We start from the raw sequence: 14,816 nt of genomic DNA, 5'->3' as shown, positions 1-14,816 counted from the left end.
CTGCGGACCCAGCACCGATCCCTGAGGCACACCGCTGGACACAGGCATCCAGTTTGAAAAACAACCCTCTACAACCACCCTCTGTCTTCTGTCGTCAAGCCAATTTTGTATCCAATTGGCTACCTCACCTTGGATCCCATGAGATTTAACCTTATGTAACAACCTACCATGCGGTACCTTGTCAAATGCTTTGCTGAAGTCCATGTAGACCACGTCTACTGCACAGCCCTCATCTATCTTCTTGGTTACCCCTTCAAAAAACTCAATCAAATTCGTGAGACATGATTTTCCTCTCACAAAACCATGCTGACTGTTCCTAATTAGTCCCTGCCTCTCCAAATGCCTGTAGATCCTGTCCCTCAGAATACCCTCTAACAACTTACCCACTACAGATGTCAGGCTCACCGGTCTGTAGTTCCCAGGCTTTTCCCTGCCGCCCTTCTTAAACAAAGGCACAACATTTGCTACCCTCCAATCTTCAGGCACCTCACCTGTAGCGGTGGATGATTCAAATATCTCTGCGAGGGGACCCGCAATTTCCTCCCTAACCTCCCATAACGTCCTGGGATACATTTCATCAGGTCCCGGAGATTTATCTACCTTGATGCGCGTTAAGACTTCCAGCACCTCCCTCTCTGTAATATGTGCACTCCTCAAGACATCACTATTTATTTTCCCTAACATCCATGCCTTTCTCAACCGTAAATACCGATGTGAAATATTCATTCAGGATCTCACCCATCTCTTGTGGTTCCGCACATAGATGACCTTGTTGATCCTTAAGAGGCCCTACTCTCTCCCTAGTTACCCTTTTGCCCTTTATGTTTTTGTAGAAGCTCTTTGGATTCACCTTTGCCTGATCTGCCAAAGCAATCTCACATCCCCTTTTTGCCCTCCTGATTTCTCTCTTAACTCTACTCCGGCAATCTCTATACTCTTCAAGGGATCCACTTGATCCCAGCTGCCTATGCATGTCATATGCCTCCTTCTTCTTTTTGACTCGTGCCTCAATCTCCCGAGTCATCCAAGGTTCCCTACTTCTACCAGCCTTGCCCTTCACTTTATAAGGAATGTGCATACCCTGAACCCTGGTTAACACACTTTTGAAAGCCTCCCACTTACCAGACGTCCCTTTGCCTGCCAACAGACTCTCCCAATCAACTTCTGAAAGTTCCTGTCTGATACCATCAAAATTGGCCTTTCCCCAATTTAGAATTTTAACTTTTGGGCCAGACCTATCCTTCTCCATAGCTATCTTAAAACTAATGGAATTATGATCACTGGTCCCAAAGTGATCCCTCACTAACACTTCTGTCACCTGCCCTTCCTTATTTCCCAAGAGGAGGTCAAGTTTTGCCCCCTCTCGAGTCGGGCCATCCACATACTGAATGAGAAATTCCTCCTGAATACACTCAACAAATTTCTCTCCATCCAAGCCCCTAATGCTATGGCTGTCCCAGTCAATGTTGGGAAAGTTAAAGTCCCCTACTATTACCATCCTATTTTTCTTGCAGCTGTCTGTAATCTCCTTACATATTTGCTCCTCAATTTCCCGTTGACTATTTGGGGGTCTGTAGTACAATCCTATCAAAGTGATCTCTCCCTTCTTATTTTTCAGTTCTACCCATATAGACTCAGTGGGCGAACCCTCGGATATATCCCCTCTCACTGCTGCCGTGATGTTCTCCCTAATCAAGAACGCAACTCCCCCTCCTCTCTTACCTCCTGCTCTATCTTTCCTACAGCATCTGTACCCTGGAACATTGAGCTGCCAGTCCTGCCCCTCCCTTAGCCATGTTTCAGTAATAGCTATAACATCCCAGTCCCATGTACCCATCCATGCCCTGAGTTCATCTGCCTTGCCCATCAGACTTCTTGCATTGAAATAAATGCAGTTTAATCTAGACTTCCCTTGGTCTTTGCCCTGCTTTCTCAGACCATCTGTCCGGTCATGTTCTGTACACTCTCCCTTACTGCCTTTTGTTTCTGTCACCACTTTATTTCCCACTGACTTCCTGCATCGGTTCCCATCCCCCTGCCACTTTAGTTTAAACCCTCCCCAACAGCACTGGCAAACACTCCCCCTAGGACATTGGATCCAGTCCTGCCCAGATGCAGACCGTCCAATTTGTACTGGTCCCACCTCCCCCAGAACCGGTTCCAATGGCCCAGGAATTTGAATCCCTCCCTCTTGCACCATCTCTCAAGCCACGTATTCATCTTAGCTATCCTGTCATTCCTACTCTGACTAACCCATGGCACTGGTAGCAATCCTGAGATTACTACCTTTGAGGTCCTACTCTTTAGTTTAACTCCTAACTCCCTAAATTCAGCTTGTAGGACCTCATCCTGTTTTTTACCTATATTAAATTTAAAACAGAAATAGACAGTTTCCTCGAAGTAAAGGGAATTAGGGGTTACGGGGAGCGGGCAGGAAATTGGACATGAATTTAGATTTGAGGTTAGGATCAGATCAGCCATGATCTTATTGAATGGCGGAGCAGGCCTGAGGGGCCGATTGGCCTACTCCTGCTCCTATTTCTTATGTTAAACAACCCCAACGCCTAATCAGGGCACTAAATTTCTGCTGCTGGAATTACTGTGCACGAAATGTTATTTTCGTTAAATATAAATATATTTTAAAAAACATGCACCAGTTTTCTGTGTGCACTTGCACTCATTACAATATCCCAGCTGAGTAAGCACAGCTGTATTCGACCAGAATAAACAGAGCTGTTAAAGACGCTGCAGCCGGCGACTTTGAAAGTGAGGTTAACGCAAATGGATAATGGTTATTGTGTTTTGCCCGTTTTAAGTGTCGATGTTTTAAGTGGCGGGGACCGTATTTAAAGGAGTTGCCGCGTAAAAGCAGCTTTCGGAGAGGATCCTGATCGAAGAGACATCAAACACGACTCGACATCTGAAAAGACTCCCACTGGCAAACTTTCCGACATACTGGCTTCAATAAGATCATGGCTGATCTGATCCTAACCTCAAACTGGTCCGTTCTGGTCACTGTGTACAGTTCTGGTCACCCTACTATAGAAAGGATATTATTAAACTAGAAAGAGTGCAGAAAAGATTTACTAGGATGCTACCGGGACTTGATGGTTTGACTTATAGGGAGAGGTTGGATAGACTGAGACTTTTTTCCCTGGAGAGTAGGAGGTTTAGGGGTGATCTTATAGAAGTCTATAAAATAATGAGGGGCATAGATAAGGTAGATGGTCAAAATCTTTTCCCAAAGGTAGGGGAGTCTATAACGAGGGGACATAGATTTTAGGTGAGAGGGGAGAGATACAAAAGGGTCCAGAGGGGCAATTTTTTCCACTCAAAGGGTGGTGAGTGTCTGGAACGAGCTGCCAGAGGCAGTAGTCGAGGCGGGTACAATTTTGTCTTTTAAAAAGCATTTGGACAGTTACATGGGTAAGATAATTGTAAACAATTTTACAACACCAAGTTATAGTCCAGCAATTTTATTTTAAATTCACAAGCTTTCGGCGGCTTCCCCCTTCGTCACATCGTTCACCTGACGAAGGGGGAAGCCTCCGAAAGCTTGTGAATTTAAAATAAAATTGCTGGACTATAACTTGGTGTTGTAAAATTGTTTACAATTGTCAACCCCAGTCCATCACCGGCATCTCCACATCATGGGTAAGATAGGTATAGAGGGATATGGGCCAAGTGCAGGCAATTGGGACTAGCTTAGTGGTATAAACTGGGCGACATGGACACGTTGGGCCGAAGGGCCTGTTTCCACGTTGTAAACTTCTATGATTCTATTCATACGAACGCCGAGAGTCACCAAGTCACTTGGACTGCTTCGTCTCAAAGCCAAACTTGATTATCTCCCTATTGCTTGCTGCACGCCACAGAGTAACCGCAAACCCTGCCACGGTCAGCAGTGGGAGAGGAAGTCATTCAATGTTCGAATCAACCACTGGAAAACCGAGGCCTTTCCTGCCTTTTGGTAAACAGCCCCAGAACTGAAACACTCGTTTGAGGTTCAGGATCTGACTCATCAGGTGATTCACAACTGCGAGACAAGCCTCGGTACGGATGCACGTAAGTAACCAAGCGTGGAAGCGCTGGGTTTTTGGGTGAATCCGCCACCGGTTCCTCAACACATTGTTGCTTCCAGACAAAAGACACAAGCACGCGCGCAATTTGCCAGCTCTGGTGGGATGCATTCCTGAAGGTTTCGTCACGTGACCTGCCGTCCTTCAATATTTTTATAACTAATAAACAAAAGTGTTCAAAGAAAACGAAACTTTTTTTTTTACTCGCAGCAGTGACCAGGAGACTAATCTTCACGTCGAATTTACAGCACAGAAACAGGCCATTCGGCCCAACAGGTCCGTGCTGGTGTTTATGCTCCACACGAGCCTCCTCCAGCTCACCCAATCAGCACATCCTTCTGTTCCTTTCTCCCTCATGTGTTTATCGAGCTTTATATTGGGGCATAATCTTAGAATAAGGGGCTGCTCTTTCAAAACTGAGATGAGGAGAAACTTCTTCACTCAGAGGGTAGTAGGTCTGTGGAATTTGCTGCCCCAGGAAGCTACATCATTAAATAAATTTAAAACAGAAACGGACAGTTTCCTAGAAGTAAAGGGAATTAGGGGTTACGGGGAGCGGGCAGGAAATTGGACATGAATTCAGATTTGAGGTTCGGATCAGATCAGCCATGATCTTATTGAATGGCGGAGCAGGCTCGAGGGGCCGATTGGCCTACTCCTGCTCCTATTTCTTATGTTCTTATGTTCCCCTTTAAATGCATCTCTGCTATTCGCCTCAACTACTCCTTGTGGGAGCAAGTTCCACATTCTCACCACTCGATGGGTAAAGAGAATTCTACTGAATTCCTTTTTGGATTTATCAGTGACTATCTTATATTTATGGCCTCGAGTTCTGGTCTCCCCCGCAAGTGGAAACACCTTCTCTACGTCTACCCCATCAAACCCTTCCATCATTTTAACTTCGTCTATTTGGTCACCCCTCAGTCTTCTCTTTTCTAGACTCAAGCACCCAAGTCTGTTCAGTCTTTCCTGATGGGTGTAATTCCCGGAGACCCCAAGGACAATCCAGGAGGGTTAGTGAATCACAAGTTGTTTTTTTCAATCCTGCATCTAACTGCTACTACTGGGGGCTCGTCCTGCACGAGGGTCTTGGCTTTTCCACCCGGGTTTCTCAACGCAAAGGACTCCGCTCACTCTCACTCACACTCCTGCCCCTCACCCCGTGCGATCGCCATAACAGAATTCACTCATTCTCCAGAACATTGAATACAGGAGTTGGGATGTCTTGTTGAAGTTGTACAAGACATTAGTAAGGCCACACTTGGAGTACTGTGTACAGTTCTGGTCACCCTATTATAGAAAGGATATTATTAAACTAGAAAGAGTGCAGAAAAGATTTACGAGGATGCTACCGGGACTTGATGGTTTGACTTATAGGGAGAGGTTGGATAGACTGGGACTTCTTACCCTGGAGAGTAGGAGGTTTAGGGGTGATCTTATAGAAGTCTATAAAATAATGAGGGGCATGGATAAGGTAGATAGTCAAAATCTTTTCCCAAAGGTAGGGGAGTCTATAACGAGGGGGCATAGATTTAAGGTGAGAGGGGAGAGATACAAAAGGGTCCAGAGGGGCAGTTTTTTCACTCAAAGGGTGGTGAGTGTCTGGAACGAGCTGCCAGAGGCAGTAGTAGAGGCGGGTACAATTTTGTCTTTTAAAAAGCATTTGGACAGTTACATGGGTAAGATGGGTATAGAGGGATATGGGCCAAGTGCAGGCAACTGGGACTAGCTTAGTGGTATAAACTGGGCGACATGGACATGTTGGGCCGAAGGGCCTGTTTCCATGTTGTAAACGTCTATGATTCTCTGCCTGGAAGCTAAAAGAAGCTCATCACAAAAACAGGTCCTCGCGGGGGAAATCTGTTTCCAGGGGCTGCGTTGCAGGCACCACGGAACCCAACGAGCAAGGTCTCGGGGGGCCGCGATTCAGGGTTCGATCCGCCAACGAGGCAACCGCGCGAAGAAAAGCCACCTTTTCTCAAACCTCCGGGCCCGCGAAACTCAAACGCGACAAATCAGCGAGCAAGGGAGAGAAGCGGAAGGAGAAAAGCCAGCCGCCTGGGCTTCGCCAGGGCTGCGTACAGCTATCGGGACGCGCATCGGGGAGGAGCGGGAGGGCACACATTCCTAAAACGGACCTCACTGTGGAAACCCAACAAACCTTTCGTATCAGGCGACCGTGATAGGGTGTGTGTGTGTGTGTTTTTTTTTAAAAAAAGATTAATTGTCGCTCACACTCATTTGTTGGGAAACAGAGATCTCAAAACACAACCGGAGAAAACATTTTGCAACAGCAGTGGAGGAATCCAGTTTCAAAATCCAACTCGTTTTGCCAACGGGACTGTTGCATCGTTAATTGATTCAGGAGTTTCATACCCCGTCATCTGAACTTAATTCACAGAGGGGACGGGTGGTGTAGCGGCCATGTCGCTGGACCAGCAATCCATGAAGCCTGGACTAGCAATCCATGAAGCCTGGACTAGCAATCCATGAAGCCTGGACCAGCAATCCATGAAGCCTGGACTCGCAATCCAGAAAACGTGAGTTCAAATCCCACTTGCGAGCACTTTTGAGAATTTGAAATAAAGTGACCGTCAAGCTTGTCGTAAAAAAAAAACCCAACCAGTTCACCGATGCCCCCTTCAGGGAAGAAAGCCTGCCGTCCTTACCTGTTCTGGGGCCAACACAGAAGAAATAGGAGCAGGAGTAGGCCAATCGGCCCCTCGAGCCTGCTCCGCCATTCAACAAGATCATGGCTGATCTGATCCTAACCTCAAATCTAAATTCATGTCCAATTTCCTGCCCGCTCCCCGTAACCCCTAATTCCCTTTACTTCTAGGAAACTGTCTATTTCTGTTTTAAATTTATTTAATGATGTAGCTTCCACAGCTTCCTGGGGCAGCAAATTCCACAGACCCACCACCCTCTGAGTGAAGAAGTTTCTCCTCATCTCAGTTTTGAAAGAGCAGCCCCTTATTCTAAGATTATGCCCCCTCGTTCTAGTTTCACCCATCCTTGGGAACATCCTTACCGCATCCACCCGATCAAGCCCCTTCACAATCTTACATGTTTCAATAAGATCGCCTCTCATTCTTCTGAACTCCAATGAGTAGAGTCCCAATCTACTCAACCTCTCCTCATATGTCCGCCCCCTCATCCCCGGGATTAACCGAGTGAACCTTCTTTGTACTGCCTCGAGAGCAAGTATGTCTTTTCTTAAGTATGGAGACCAAAACTGTATGCAGTATTCCAGGTGCGGTCTCACCAATACGTGACTCCAGTCCTCACAACAACAACGTGGTCGACTGTTAACTTCCCCTTTGAAGTGGCTTCGCAGGCTATTCAACTATATCACCACCTACCGAGGGGTGTGCAACAGACGCCAGTCTTGCCCTTGACGCCCACATCCCGAGAATGAATTAAGAAATTCGGTTCGTAAGTTCAATAGCACCCAGACAAATGAAGCAAAAAACAGCTATTGAAAAGCATTGAAAACTGAAATGTATGGAAGGAATTAATTGCATTTATCTAGCCCCTTTCGCGACCTCGGCAGGTCCCAAAGCGTTTCACAATGAGGTACTTTTTTTTTGAAGCTCCCACAAACAGCAACGTGACAAGTGACCAGATCGTCTGTCGAATCTGGGCAATTTACAGCATAACCTTAAACCTAAAATGCGTTGCTCGAGTGCTGACATTGCTTCTCCTGACAAGACTTGCAAGTCGTAGCCAGGCAAGAACGAATCACAGGGAGCTTGAGGAGCAGCTGATAAGTCTTAACGACAAGTGACAAGGGACGGTCAAAATGCAACCTCGGGTACGGCAGGCATCTCACGTCTGTCCGTGGTTCGAAAACGGATTTTTTTTTTCGAAGCTGACAGCGGTGGCGGCAGCCTGCTTTCCAGCCTCCACCTCTCTTCTCTGCCTGCCTGCCTCCGGGAAGCCTGGACAACCGCACGAGAACCGCGTCCGAAGCAGCGCCAAAAGTCAACCACATTCTCTTTCTGAAAATGGAGGATAGACTCGCGCCTCGTGGCCCACAGGCACAAGACGGTAATCTGCAGGCTTTCGACCGCCGCACGCTGTTGGGCGAATCAGTGGCGCCTTTTTTTAAAGAAAGCAGATGAGCGAGTCCATCTAGGTCACAAACACAGCAGCACAATTCCAAATCACACTTGGAACGTCACTGATTAAGCCCCATTCACTACCCCTCCCTCCAAGACCATTGGGGACTGTTGCAATGCTCTCCTGGTTAATCTCGACACATTACAATCCAGAGTTTACCACTGGCAACGTTCGCGGGTGGACATTTAAACAACTTCGTACGACACAGGAACAGAGAAGAAGGCCATTCAGCCCCTCGAGCCTGTTCTGCCATTCAATTGGATCACGGTCGATCTGCACCTCAACTCCTTTGTTGCTCGCTATCCCTCGATGCCCTTACCCAACAAAACACTATCGATCCCGGTCTTGAAAGCTCCAATTGTCCCCCAACATCGACAGCCTTTTGGGGGGGGGGGAAAGAGATTTCCACCGCCCTGTGTGTGAGAAAGCACTTCCTGATTGCACCTCTGAATGGCCCAGCTCTAATTTTACATGCCCTCGTTCTCGATTTTCCCCCCACCAGAGGAGATAAGATTCTCCATCGAATCCTTCCAACACTTTAAACACCTTTATGCAGACAGACATTCCGTTGGGCTGCTATTTTAATGCCCGGTGTCAACGCGTTTATTGTAAGCAGGTTCGTGCCTCCGCTGTCGCAGTTTGACAGAGAAACGGCCGTAGGCACATGCCAGGTTAACATCCACATTTAACAGCAAAAACGTTTCGAGCCAGTAGCTTCTTCGGACGGCAGCCTTCACTGACGGTTACCACTACTGGGGGAAAGGAAGATTGCGTATCTCGTCGTTATAAGAACATAAGAAATAGGAGCAGGAGTAGGCCATTCAGCCCCTCGAGCCTGCTCCGCCATTCAATAAGATCATGGCTGATCTGATCCTAACCTCAAATCGAAATTCATGTCCAATTTCCTGCCCGCTCCCTGTAACCCCTAATTCCCTTTACTTCTAGGAAACTGTCTATTTCTGTTTTAAATTTATTTAATGATGGAGTTTCCACAGCTTCCTGGGGCAGCAAATTCCACAGACCTACTACCCTCTGAGTGAAGAAGTTTCTCCTCATCTCAGTTTTGAAAGAGCAGCCCCTTATTCTAAGATTATGCCCCCTAGTTCTAGTTTCACCCATCCTTGGGAACATCCTTACCGCATCCACCCGATCAAGCCCCTTCACAATCTTATATGTTTCAATAAGATCGCCTCTCATTCTTCTGAACTCCAATGAGTAGAGTCCCAATCTACTCAACCTCTCCTCATATGTCCGCCCCCTCATCCCCGGGATTAACCGAGTGAACCTTCTTTGTACTGCCTCGAGAGCAAGTATGTCTTTTCTTAAGTATGGACACCAAAACTGTATGCCATTGCTACGCTCCGTAGCAAAACGTCCCAAGGCGCTTCACAGGAGCGGTTATCAAACAAAATTTGACACCGAGCCGCACAAGGAGATATTAGGATAAGTGACCAAAAGCTTGGTCAGAGAGGTAGGTTTTAAAGGAGAGAGAGAGAGAGAGAGGCGGAGAGGTTTATGGAGGGAATTCCAGAGCTTAGGGCCCGGGCAGCCGAAGGCACGGCCGCCAACGGCGGGGCGATGGAAATCGGGGGGATGCGCAAGAGGCCGGAATCGGAGGAGCGCGGGGATCTCGGAGGGTTTGTAAGGGCTGGAGGAGCTCGCAGAGGTAGGGAGGGGGGCGAGGGACACGGAGGGATCTGAACACAAGGATGAAAATTTTAAAGTTGAGGCTTTGTCAGCGAGCACAGGGGGGTGACGGGCGAACGGGACTTGGCGCGAGTTGGGATACGGGGGCAGCAGAGTTTTGGATGAGCTCAAGTTTCCGGAGGATGGAAAGCGGGAGGCTGGCCGGGAGATCTTTATTTTTTTTGCACAAATATGCCTTTGTACACGACCCTTTTCTACTGAAAAATGATTTCAATTTCAAATTTCAGTGCTCTGCCGTGTTGCAAGGAGGAATAATGATAACGAACAGCATCAGCATTAGGACTTCCTCTTTAACGTGGGATTCCCACATTCAATTATTTTTTGGCGTGTGCGGGGAACAGAGGGCCGGGGAAATGAACGTAAAGTTGCCCGATCTCATTTAGGAAGCAGGTGTCCTCCAAAGTAAGTAATTTTTTTTTTGTTCGTTAAATCAAACATTAATTTTGTTTGCGAAAGTGCAGCATTCTGACATCACAAAAAAGCAATAAAAAAAGTAATTGTAATTTTTTTTAGTGTTACGCCATTCCCCTGGCAACAGCATGCTCAAAATTCACCTCCTCTCGAAGAAATTTTCCTGCACCAGCAAAATATAAATATACTACACACACTTTAAAAAAACAAGACAGACAGACTTGCATTTGGAACCTGGTAATCAATAACGTAAGAACATAAGAAATAGGAGCAGGAGTAGGCCAATCGGCCCCTCGAGCCTGCTCCGCCATTCAATAAGATCATGGCTGATCTGATCCTAACCTCAAATCTAAATTCATGTCCAATTTCCTGCCCGCTCCCAGTAACCCCTAATTCCCTTTACTTCGAGGAAACTGTCTATTTCTGTTTTAAATTTATTTCATGATGTAGCTTCCTGGGACAGCAAATTCCACAGACCTACTACCCTCTGAGTGAAGAAGTTTCTCCTCATCTCAGTTTTGAAAGAGCAGCCCCTTATTCTAAGATTATGCCCCCTAGTTCTAGTTTCACCCACCCTTGGGAACATCGTTACCGCATCCACCTGATCAAGCCCCTTCACAATCTTATATGTTTCAATAAGATCGCCTCTCTTTCTTCTGAACTCCAATGAGTAGAGACCCAATCTACTCAACCTCTCCTCATATGTCCGCCCCCTCATCCCCGGGATTAACCGAGTGAACCTTCTTTGTACTGCCTCGAGAGCAAGTATGTCTTTTCTTAAGTATGCAGCGAATAACACCTTTTAAGACTTCAGGACGTCCCAAAGCAAATGCGTGGCCGCTGCTGTAATGTAGAAAAACGCGGCAGCCAATTTTTTGCGCACAGCCAGATCCCACAAACAGCACTGAGATAATGACCAGGTCATCGGTTTTGAGATGTTGGTTGAGGGGCAAATATCGGCCAGGGCTTTTCCCCCCCCCCACCACTGCTCTTCTTCGAACGGTACCACAGAATCATTTACGTCCACCCGAGAAGGCAGACGGGGCTCGATTTAACACCTCATCCGAAAGACGCCTCGGTGCTGCACTGGGGGAAGTGCGTCAGGCGAGGTTGTGCGCTGGAGTCTCTCGGAGTGGGGCCTGAAGCCACCAACCTCTGACTCCGAGGCGAGAGGGCTACCCGCTGAGGCCAGGCTGACACCCCGGTGCTTAACGTCACGAAATTAGTTCATCTCCAAAGGGTATTTTTTTTTTTATTGTTCGTTCATGGGATGTGGGCGTCGCTGGCGAGGCCGGCATTTATTGCCCATCCCTAATTGCCCCTCGAGAAGGTTTGTGGTCTACATTAATGACTTGGATATGAATGTAAAAGGTATGATCAGTAAGTTCGCTGATGATACAAAGATTGGTAGGGTGGTAAATAGCGAGGAGGATAGCCTCAGTCTGCAGGACGATATAGATGGGTTGGTCAGATGGGCGGAACAGTGGCAAATGGAATTTAACCCGGAAAAGTGCGAGGTGATGCACTTTGGAGGGACTAACAAGGCAAGGGAATACACAATGAATGGGAGGACCCTAGGCAAGACAGAGGGTCAGAGGGATCTTGGTGTGCAAGTTCACAGATCCCTGAAGGCGGCGGAACAGGTAGATAAGGTGGTAAAGAAGGCATATGGGATACTTGCCTTTATTAGCCGAGGCATAGAATATTAGAGCAAGGGGGTTATGATGGAGCTGTATAAAACACTGGTTAGGCCACAGCTGGAGTACTGTGTGCAGTTCTGGTCGCCACACTACAGGAAGGATGTGATCGCTTTGGAGAGGGTGCAGAGGAGATTCACCAGGATGTTACCAGGGCTGGAGCGCTTCAGCTATGAAGAGAGACTGGGAAGATTGGGTTTGTTTTCCTTGGAGCAGAGGAGGCTGAGGGGGGACATGATTGAGGTGTACAAAATTATGAGGGGCACAGATAGGATGGATACGAAGGAGCTTTTTCCCTTCGTTGAGGGTTCTATAACAAGGGGACATAGATTCAAGGTAAAAGGCGGGAGGTTTAGAGGGGATTTGAGAAAGAACTTTTTCACCCAGAGGGTGGTTGGAGTCTGGAACTCACTGCCTGAAAGGGTTGTGGAGGCAGGAACCCTCACAACATTCAAGAAGCATTTGGATGAGCACTTGAAATGCCATAGCATACAAGGCTACGGACCAAATGCTGGAATATGGGATTAGAGTAGACAGGGCTTGATGGCCGGCGCGGACACGATGGGCCGAAGGGCCTCTATCCGTGCTGTATAACTCTATGACTCTAAGGTGGTGGTGAGCCGCCTTCTTGAACCGCTGCAGTCCGTGTGGTGAAGGTTCTCCCACAGTGCTGTTAGGAAGGGAGTTCCAGGATTTTGACCCAGCGACGATGAAGGAACGGCCGATATATTTCCAAGTCGGGATGGTGTGTGACTTGGAGGGGAACGTGCAGGTGGTGTTGTTCCCATGTGCCTGCTGCTCTTGTCCTTCTAGGTGGTAGAGGTCGCGGGTTTGGGAGGTGCTGTCGAAGAAGCCTTGGCGAGTTGCTGCAGTGCATCCTGTGGATGGTACACACTGCAGCCACTGTGCGTCGGTGGTGAAGGGAGTGAATGTTTAGGGTGGTGGATGGGGTGCCAATCAAGCGGGCTGCTTTGTCCTGGATGGTGTCGAGCTTCTTGAGTGTTGTTGGAGCTGCTTTGGGATAAAAATTATACGGGGGAAAAAAAAAATCTCTCTTCCTGTAAATATCCTCTCCACTTGTTCCACTCTCTGCCTCCCCTCCCTGCCAGTTTTCCACTTTCCCTGTATGCCTCTCAGATGCTTTTGCTGTCGTTTCTGTCTCTCTTGGCTGGTCTCCAACTCTCTTTGTCTCTCTCTCTCTCCATGTGCAAGTCTCTTCTTGTCTGTTTCCTACTTACTCTGTACACCTCACAGAGTATCTACCTTTTTGTTTCTCTACGTCTCACACACTTTGTGTTTCGAGATGGATGGAACAAATCGGGAGCTGGACAACGGGCTGCGAATTCAACACAGTCTGTATTATTTATGTGTGCTGTCTGTTTAGTAAATACCAGGTTCCAATTTTGGCTGTGTTTACGATGCATTAATTTCTGTCGCGTTGCTCTATTTTATGATGCACATTATTCATGTTATGTATCTGCATAGACGCAATTTTACTCGTGATTATATTTTTGGCGTTAACACTCCTCGCATCATAATGCCATTAATTATTATCCAGTTCACCCATCACCCGCTGTGCTCGCTGACTTGCTCCCGGGCCCACCAACACCTCGATTTTAAAATTCTCATCCTCATGTTGAAAACCCTCCGTGGCCTCACCTCGCCCCCCCTCCCTATCTCTGTCACCTCCTCCAGCCCCTACAACCCTCCGAGATCTCTGCGCTCCTCCAATCTGGCCTCTTGCGCATCCTCGATTTTAATCGCTCCGCCATTGGCGGCCGTGCCTTCAGCTGCCCGGCCCCAAAACCCTGGAATTCCCTCCCTAAACCTCTCCGCCCCCCTCTCTCTCCTCCTTTAAGACGCTCCTTAAAACCGACAGGTGGATAGGGTGGTGAAGAAGGCATTCAGCATGCTTGGTTTCATTGGTCAGAACATTGAATACAGGAGTTGGGATGTCTTGTTGAAGTTGTACAAGACATTAGTAAGGCCACACTTGGAATACTGTGTACAGTTCTGGTCACCCTATTATAGAAAGGATATTATTAAACTAGAAAGAGTGCAGAAAAGATTTACTAGGATGCTACCGGGACTTGACTTATAGGGAGAGGTTAGATAGACTGGGACTTTTTTCCCTGGAGAGTAGGAGGTTTAGGGGTGATCTTATAGAAGTCTATAAAATAATGAGGGGCATCGATAAGGTAGATAGTCAAAATCTTTTCCCAAAGGTAGGGGAGTCTATAACGAGGGGGCATAGATTTAAGGTGAGAGGGGAGAGATACAAAAGGGTCCAGAGGGGCAATTTTTTCCACTCAAAGGGTGGTGAGTGTCTGGAACGAGCTGCCAGAGGCAGTAGTGGAGGCGGGTACAATTTTGTCTTTTAAAAAAGCATTTGGACAGTTACATGGGTAAGATGGGTATAGAGGGATATGGGCCAAGTGCAGGCAATTGGGACTAGCTTAGTGGTATAAACTGGGCGACATGGACATGTTGGGCCGAAGGGCCTGTTTCCATGTTGTAAACTTCTATGATTCTATGATTCTACCTCTTTGGCCGAGCTTTTGGTCACCTGTCTTAATGTCTCCTTCTTTGGCTCGGTGTCAAATTGTTTGTCTGATTTCCGCTCCTGTGAAGCACCTTGGGACATTTTACTATGTTAAAGGCTCTCTATAAAGGCAAGTTATCGCTGTCTGTTAGGGGGGGTGGGGAAAAAATGAGTCCAGCACCCGGGGGGTGGGTCTATGTGGGTCTCGGGCTAGGAAGCTGGGAGATAGGCAACATCACACTAAAATAAATAGAATTA

The 14,816-nt window shown here is 47.4% G+C and overlaps 1 protein-coding gene across 1 annotated transcript in view; it reads right to left on the bottom strand.

Moving 5' to 3' along the window:
- Positions 1-8,739: 8,739 nt before the first annotated feature.
- LOC137319897 (keratin-associated protein 10-7-like) overlaps positions 8,740-14,816 on the bottom strand; it is a 29,163-nt gene continuing 23,086 nt past the window's right edge. The window contains exon 3 of the mRNA XM_067981793.1: positions 8,740-8,830. Coding sequence (XP_067837894.1) covers positions 8,740-8,830 — 91 coding nt within the window. The remainder of the gene's footprint in view (positions 8,831-14,816) is intronic.

Source organism: Heptranchias perlo, unplaced genomic scaffold (assembly GCF_035084215.1).
Source record: "Heptranchias perlo isolate sHepPer1 unplaced genomic scaffold, sHepPer1.hap1 HAP1_SCAFFOLD_922, whole genome shotgun sequence".
NCBI classification, from domain to species: domain Eukaryota; kingdom Metazoa; phylum Chordata; class Chondrichthyes; order Hexanchiformes; family Hexanchidae; genus Heptranchias; species Heptranchias perlo.
This window is presented reverse-complemented; position numbering and strand designations above follow the sequence as displayed.